Raw genomic sequence first — 8382 nt, 5'->3', positions numbered from 1 at the left:
TTTTTTTTTTTTTCTGTGCTCTTTTGCTTGTCTTTTGTGTCTCCTCTCTCCCTCTCTTGTTCTCTGGCATTGTTAATGATTGATCTAACTGTTGTTAGTCTTGGCTGATGGAGATAAAGCACGTCTCTGTCTAGATCTCTCTGAAAGAACTTCTCTGTTGACCAGCTCGAACATACCTGCTGGGAGAAAACTGTCTAGCATAGTATTAGAGCTAATCATCCCGCATGATATCTAGCATTGCCACTCCTTACCACCTTACACAGTATATATAATATAAAAAATTCTAAATAAAAAAATTCATGATTAAAAAATTAAATAAAACTATGCCAGAATGGGTAACAGGGTGGTAGATTTAGCCTAAATAGTCATTTAAATAATAGATGTTATTGATAAACTTGTATTTCCCATTAATAAAACAAATGTTTTTGATGACTTTTTCTTAAAATAACTGGGGTAACCGAGTAAAAGTAAACCTTTATTTACTTTCCCCTTCATTAAGGCACCAGTCACGTCATGTCACGTCACTACATTAGCGAGGTAAAGGGTGTCCGTGTGCACTCATTTCCTCTGTGTTCCTCAATTGCCTTCAGCACTTTCCTCTGCAGCTGTACTGTTCCACTTTCAACAAGGAATTAAATCCTCACTGAACCCAGGGTGATGGTGCCTGTCACACTTCCATCTATTTGTGTCTTTTTCCAGGTGGTCGAGCTCAAACCAGGGGGAAAGGACATCCCGGTAACCACAGCCAACAGTATAGCCTACATCCATTTAGTGGCCGATTACCGTCTGAACAAACAGATCCGAGCACACTGCCTGGCCTTTCGACAGGGCCTGGCCAACGTGGTCAACCTGGAGTGGCTGCGCATGTTTGATCAGCAGGAAATTCAGGTAGCAGCACACACACATACTTTACACTGAAAATGCGAGAAAAGGCACATCTGTCTAGATGCACACAATCAGTCATGGGTCAGTAAAGATTATTAATAACAAGATGAGCAGATATTATTGACCGATATTATCACACTGCCTGTCTTTTCTTTACTCCCTACTTTAAACATTGCTATTTGTGTTCATTAATTAAATGTAAACAACTTAAGTCCATCTGTATTTACAGGTACTGATTTCTGGTGCACTTGTGCCCATCTGTCTGGAAGACCTGAAGAGATTTACTAACTACTCAGGTACTGCAAGAACACCCATCACACTTTTTATTAGTCACTTCATTTTTTATTTTAGATTTAGCTTGATTTAAGAGCCTTTGTCTTTTTTCTTCCAGAGAAGTCAGGTTGCTATATTGTTTTGTATTCTGTATTTACTAGTAAGTGAGAGCAAAAACACGCACTGGTCAAATGTGAATTTATAGTTTATTAATTAGTAATAGTAATAGTAGATTTTTTGTTTTTGATTTATATTGTTTTTATTTGGTACCGCCCATAAAGACTGGATAACACTACACAGCTTTTACCCAGATTTGAGCTTGATTTGCAGTATGTCAGTCTGTAGATTTTGAGCACTTGACAGATTTCACAGAATATCATGTAGTGTATATTGTGCACAGATAGGTTTTTTTTTTTTTTTTTTCAAACTTTTTTTCATTTACATTTATATTTAATCATTTCGCAGACGCTTTTATCCAAAGCGACTTACAACTGGGGATTACATAAAGTGATTCTTCTTAAAGAGGCAAACAGACACAGGAAGTGCTCATAATGCCAATTTTCAGGCATTTGTTCAAATAAAGTACAAGCTAGAAAGGGAAGGAATAAATAAAGAGAAAGACAAAGTTCTTTTTTTTTTAAATTTAAGATGAAGTCAAGTAGCGCCGAAAGAGATGAGTTTTCAGCTGTCGCATGAAAATTGTCAGGGATTCAGCATTCCGGATAAGGGTGGGAAGATCATTCCACCAGCCAGGAATGGTGAACGAGAATGTTCTGGAAAGTGATTTTGAGCCTCTCTGTGATGGTACCACGAGGCGTCGCTCACTAGCGGATCTCAGACTTCTGCAGGGGATGTAGATTCGTAAGAGTGAGTGGAAGTAGGCGGGTGCTGAGCCTGTGGCTGTTCTATATGCAAGCATCAATGTAACTTGAACTTGATGCGAGCCGCAACCGGTAGCCAGTGCAAGGAGATAAAGAGAGCTCGTTTGGGCTCGTTGAAGACCAGTCGTGCCGCTGCATTTTCCATGTTTGATGTTTTGCACAAATTTTAGAACACATTGTTTTCATTTCTTATGCACCTCCTAGCAGTGAGGTGTATGTTTCTGCATGAGTTTGTTGTGTTTAGAACGACTTAACAGTTTCATACTATGTGATCCTCAGTCAGTTGTTTACTGTATGATGCCTAGTTTTTTCAAAGGTGGCAAGTTTATGATGCCTAGTATTTCAAAAGTTGTTCAGATTTTAAAAGTTGTGTAGTGTATTCCAGCCTTAAGTGTTAACTTAAATGACTCAACTTTTCTTCTACTTAAAACAGGGTGTAGTAAAAATGGTTTCAAATTTTAGATCCATGTTTTGAAGTAAAGCACATAGCAGACATGCCGTATTCATAAGGGTTTAGTTACGCAGGACTTAGACTTTTAGTTCCTGCATTATATTCTTAACCTTTTTGTTTTTCTCAACTGTTGCTGCATTACTCAGGTGGTTATTCAGCCAATCATCCAGTGATCAAAATTTTCTGGGATGTGGTGGAGAGCTTCAGCGATGAGGAGAAACGCAAGCTGCTCAAGTTTGTTACAAGCTGCTCACGACCTCCGCTCTTAGGCTTCAAGGTCAGTGAGGGCCAAAACCCTCTGAAAATATGAATTTAATGAATTAACTTTTGGCATGTAGAAGACATCTGACGCTCTGTTTTGTTGTGTCTGAACTCTTGAAATACAAGTTAATGATTCATCTGAGATTGTATGTTGCCTTAGATGGGTTCACTGGAAAAGTGAAATGTACAGACATGACCCAACTCGGCTGCATCGATATGACTTGCACCTCTGTTATCACAAATGGAGTTCAGCTGAAGTTCATGCCAACCCACACCTGCTGATGATTTTGTCCCATTTTCTACATTTGTATTCAATAAAGTTATCAGGATCCCCACCGCAAAGAATTTTACTCGCTGTAAGGTGTGCCTCCTTAACGGAGAAATAATGAAGTGCACAGAATATGTTTTGTCGCAGTATATCGTCATTAATTTACGCAAGGCTGTATGAGCAAACAGGCTCATTGTAACAAATCATTTTCACATTATAACAGCTATCAGGATAGGCCTTATCTGGGCCTCTATTTGTGCTAAAGAGGTTGTGACCCTTAGCATTGTAATGCTATTTGAGGCTTTGCCAAGTGCCACTGGGTGTGTAAAATCCATCTGACTGATAAAAAACTGTTGAACTTTCAATGGCTCTCACTTAATGTTGACTGGATCTAGCGTGTAATAATCAAAGGCCAGAAAATATTGGTATGAGAGAATAGCATCTGGCAGCTTACGAATTATTCTGCCGACTTCATCTACCAACAATTGTCTTATTTAACAGGATTATTATTGTCTCAGTCTCTAGGAATGTAATCTTAAGTATTTTTCTTGTATGTCACAGTGTGAAGTCTGTCAGTTGTGCTTATTACACTCAGCAAAATCTGGAGAACAGAAACATCATTAAAATGTGTTTTTATGCCTTACTTAGACTAACCAAGGACAGTAATTGTCATTTCATTGACTTTATTACATATTTTAATAGCTGTCATCAGTTTAAAGCGGATTACTTTAGAGCCTGTATGAATTTGGGTGGGGGAAAATCATGGCTTCCGAGCAATTCCACAGATATATGTTACTGCCAAAATTAAAGTGGGGCTGTTTAATGAATTTGACTTTGGTGCAGACGCTCTGAGGAACGGATGGAAAGGAGGAGTAAGAGGAAAAAGACGAAGAGAGACAGATCAAGGGGAGATGGCCTCCCACCTCGTCTGCCTCTTCAGCCAGCTCAGCCTTAATTAGGTGCCGTTAAACACCCCAGAATTCATTAGGGGAGAAATAGCCCTGTCAATGGGAGCTATTTAAAAAAGATGATGGATACCCTTTTTTCAAAATGATGGCTCCCAGCGTGACACTTTCTCGATAAGCAACGATACTTTAATACCTTAATTGTTAGAAAAATTGGCCGGTTAAAGCAGGTTTAATCAGGTTCATTTTGGGGTTGAGCCTTGCAGCCACGTGGATAATTTTTTCAATAGGCCTATCTTGTTGTTCTTCTAGTAACCTTTCCCAGATCTGAAAAGTTCTTCTAAGTGTAGATTTTGCATCAATGTGATATCAGGCTGTGGTTTGTTGCATTTATCTGCACAGATGCTGCCTGATTAAAATGTGTATTAGTATTTTTTTTTTTTATTATTTAAACATACTTGTGACCCTGGACCACAAAACCAGTCTTAAGTTGCTGGGGTATATTTGTAGCAATAGCCAAAAATACATTGTATGGGTCAAAATGATCGATTTTTCTTTTATGCCAAAAATCTTTAGGATATTACGTAAAGATCATCTTCCATGAAGATTTTTTGTAAATTTCCTACCGTAAATATACCAAAACTTAATTTTTCATTAGTAAAATGCATTGCTAAGAAGTTGTAAGAACTTCATTTGGACAACTTTAAAGATGATTTTCTCAGAATTTAGATTTTTTTTTTTTGCACCCTCAGATTCCAGATTTTCGACAAATATTGTCCTATCATAACAAACCATACATCAATGGAAAGCTTATTTATTCAGCTTTCAGATGATGTAGAAATCTCAATTTTAAAAAAAATTGACCCTTATTTTTTGTGGTCCAGGGTCACATTTATTACTAAACAACCAGTCACTTGACATACATGACAACTTGTTGTAATCAGTGGTTTTGTCTACACTGGATGCGGTGCTATGAGACAATGACAGGATACTGATGCTCCATTTTATTTCTGACATCCTCCATGTGTTTGCGCTAATTCTAACAGTACAAATGGATTTGAAACTTTGGCTTTCGGTGTTAAGCTGTACGGTGTGGCATGTCAATAGTTGCAACCAGTGTAGACACAATGTTACACTGTGTGATCCTTCACTGATTTTTAAGAAATACAGGGTGAGTGAAAAGTAACTAGGCATTAAAAATAGGTAATAAAGTCCATATTTCTAATACAAGTTTATTGAAACAAACTGTATATGTACTTCATTACATAGGAAAATTAAAGCAAATCTTTAAATTTCAACGTAGGCACCGGTAGATTCAACCAGTGATACTACAAGTTCTATAGACATTAAATATTGCCTAGTTACTTTTCACCCACCCTGCAGTTTACTCAAAATGAAGACTTGCTGAAAATGTACTTACCCTTAGGTCATCCAAAATATTGAGTTTGTTTCTTTGTCGGAACAGATTTGGAGAAATGTAGCATTACACCACTTGCTCACCAATGAATCCTCTGCAGTAAATGGGTGCCATCAGAAGGAGAGTTCAAACAGCTGATAAAAACATCAGAATAATTCACAAGTAATTCACACGACTCCAGTCTGTCAATTAATGTCTTGTGAAGTGAAAAGCTGAGTATGTGTAATAAACAAATCCATCAAGATGTTTTTAACTTCAAACTATTGCTTAGGGCTAAAACACGAGTCCTCTATCCATAATACTGCTTTTCTTCAGTGAAAAAGTGTCTCATCTGAATCAGTAGAGAAATCTGCACAGATCAAACAGTGATTGCAAGCAAAATCAGTCTTAAACCAATAGGTCAGTGGATTTTGATGTGAGAGATGATGGACTTTTTTACTGGAGGAAACGTTGTTATTATGGATAATGGACTTTTAAGAAGCGGTGGTTTATAGTTAAAGTGCCTTACTGATGGATTTGTTTCTTGATAGACTAGAGTTGTGTGGATTATTGTGTATCAGCTGTTTGAACGTTCATTCTAACAGCAGCACCCATTCACTGCAGATGATCTGTTGGTGATATAATGCTACATTTCACCAAATCTGTTCATATGAATAAACAAACTCAACTACATCTTGGATGGCCTGGAGGTGAGTACATTTTTAAGCAAATGCTCATTTTTAGGTCAACTATACAAGTACACAAAGCTTGTTTCATTTCTAGATGGTCATAACTGAAATGAATCATAACTTGCAGTGAGTCAGATGTTGATTCAGTAACCACCCTGAGTGATTCAATGAGTGTGAAAAGATGAAGGTGAAAGATGTGTCCGACTGATTTAACCCAGTAACGTCTGAGAGTTTAAAAGAACTGGCTCAGAAAGTGAATTGGACAATACTGGTCACTCTGTAGGTTACTGCCCACAAAACTCAACTCAATAAAAAGACATTTTGTGCCCATTTGATAAAGATTGCAATCTCACATATATGATTTAGTTTGTCACTGGAAAAAGCAGTTTTTTTTGGCCATCTCTTATTTCTTCCATGTATATTATCAAATGTGTTTGTTGAGTATTGTTTTATGTTGTCATTGATGTTCATGAGACTTTCTCCTTGTCTCTAGGAGCTGTACCCAGCCTTTTGCATCCATAACGGAGGCACTGACCTGGAGCGTCTCCCTACCGCTAGCACTTGCATGAACCTTCTCAAGCTGCCAGAGTTCTGTGACCCTCAGCCAATGAGGAACAAGTTGCTCTATGCTATTGAATCCTCTGCTGGCTTTGAGCTCAGCTGAGGAATACGTCAACTCCTAGATGGCCTTGAAACCCAGACAAGAATATTCATCTTTTGTCATGGTGACCAGATAGGAAATGATCAGAATGGACAGACAGTATGTCTGTGGATCTACAGAGATTTGGAGAAGGTGCTGGGGAACAAACAGTTTGAAGTTGTGGCATGGACAAATTTATGCTCAGTTTTATTTTTACTTCAAAGAAAGTAATCTTGTAAATAATACATTTATAAATTCAAAGCAACATCCAAGAAGGCGTCCATTGATCAAAAGCACTAACATTGAACAGGAACATCTGAATGTTGGAGATACAGAAGGAATAAAATGGCAACGCAAAATGTACTTGTAGATTTTCCTTGGTTTTGCGTTTCTAACACCAGAGTGGATGTTTTTAGACAATGTCGTTTTACGGTTTCAACTGCTCTTTGTCACCATAGTACAGCACAATTTGAGTGTCTACCAATAAAATGCATGCATTTGCCTCGCTAACTCAAGATCAAGCTGAACAAGTCCAGTACACTATACTAAACAGTTGACTTGGTTATAGGTCACACCGCTTCAGGTATACAAATGCGCATGCAGGGCTTGATACAGGGCTTGCTAATGGTGTAGCATTTGCTGAAAACTCTGAGCTATTAATTTTCCAGGCTAAAAATTATTTTGTGGCTAATGTGCCACCAACAAAAAAGTTTAATAGATTAGAGTCATGGCAGGATGCGTGAGGTTAGCAGGGCTGGTAGAACAGTAGCACAGAAAATGGTGTGTAGTCGTCTTGTTTTAATCATGTAATAAAGATGACTTGAATTGGCTGATGCAAGTCAAGTCACCTTTATTTATATAGCGCTTTTAACTATACAGATTGTGTCAAAGCAGCTTTACAATATCAAATATAGGAAAATAGTGTGTCAGTGCAAAAGGACAATAGTATACACTCAATTTTCAGTTAAAGGCAGTTTATCATTGAATTCAGTGATGTCATCGTCCAGCTCAGTTCAGTTTAAGTAGTGTCTGTGCAATCAAGTTGATGATATCGCTGGAAATTAAGTGTCCCCAACTAAGCAAGCCAGAGGCGACAGCGGCAAGGACCCAAAACTCCATCGGTGACAGAATGGAGAAAAAACCTTGGGAGAAACTCAGTCGGGGGCCCAGTTCTCCTCCGACCAGACGAAACCACCAGGTTGATCCATGCTGCAGCAAAGTTAGATTGTGCAGGTAGACATTCACCTAATAGAGAAAAAAGGAATTGTGTAATGTATTCCACACATTGGGCCTTGGCATTATAGCAATGGATATGATGCTGACATTTGTGCAATAAAATAAAAACAGACTTTCAGGACATTCAAGTGGTTCAAGGGGAGATTTTTAATAAGTCAAATTGATGAGAGAAGGAAGTGTGACTTCAAAGCCAAGGCCTGCGTACTGGACACTACTCCAACATCTGCTGTAGCACAGAACAATTCAGTAAACTGCAGAGGATTGAAGTATTTCCTGTCAGCATCCTCTGGTTGCCTTTTTTGCTGCTACTTCACTGGGTTCAGCATGGCTGTAAGGACATGTTGGTTGGTTGGCAGAGAGCTGATGATGATGGATATGTGAATTTGTATTTGTCTACATCTTTTAATGTTCACGTTCAGCATTTGTACAAGACTTTTAATTTCTCTCTTCACCTTGTCAGTAATAACCTGTCTCCCAACATCTGTTAAATGAGAATA

The 8382-nt window shown here is 38.2% G+C and overlaps 1 protein-coding gene across 2 annotated transcripts in view; it reads left to right on the top strand.

Annotated features, from left to right (window-relative positions):
* LOC107591004 (ubiquitin-protein ligase E3C-like) overlaps positions 1–7549 on the top strand; it is a 28441-nt gene extending 20892 nt beyond the window's left edge. The window contains exons 21-24 of one of the 2 annotated variants that reach the window (XM_016279989.1): positions 700–888; positions 1115–1181; positions 2637–2767; positions 6503–7549. In XM_016279989.1, the coding sequence (XP_016135475.1) occupies positions 700–888; positions 1115–1181; positions 2637–2767; positions 6503–6673 (558 nt within the window). In that variant the 3' untranslated portion in view covers positions 6674–7549. Of the gene's footprint in view, positions 1–699; positions 889–1114; positions 1182–2636; positions 2768–2911; positions 3613–6502 lie in introns of those variants that run through there. The other variant, XM_016279990.1, reaches the window with a different exon arrangement.
* Positions 7550–8382: the final 833 nt, after the last annotated feature.

Source organism: Sinocyclocheilus grahami, unplaced genomic scaffold (genome assembly GCF_001515645.1).
Source record: "Sinocyclocheilus grahami isolate Dianchi unplaced genomic scaffold, SAMN03320097.WGS_v1.1 scaffold136.1, whole genome shotgun sequence".
Classification (NCBI taxonomy): domain Eukaryota; kingdom Metazoa; phylum Chordata; class Actinopteri; order Cypriniformes; family Cyprinidae; genus Sinocyclocheilus; species Sinocyclocheilus grahami.
The sequence above is the reverse complement of the archived record's forward strand: the minus strand, read 5'-3'. Positions and strand labels throughout refer to the sequence as shown.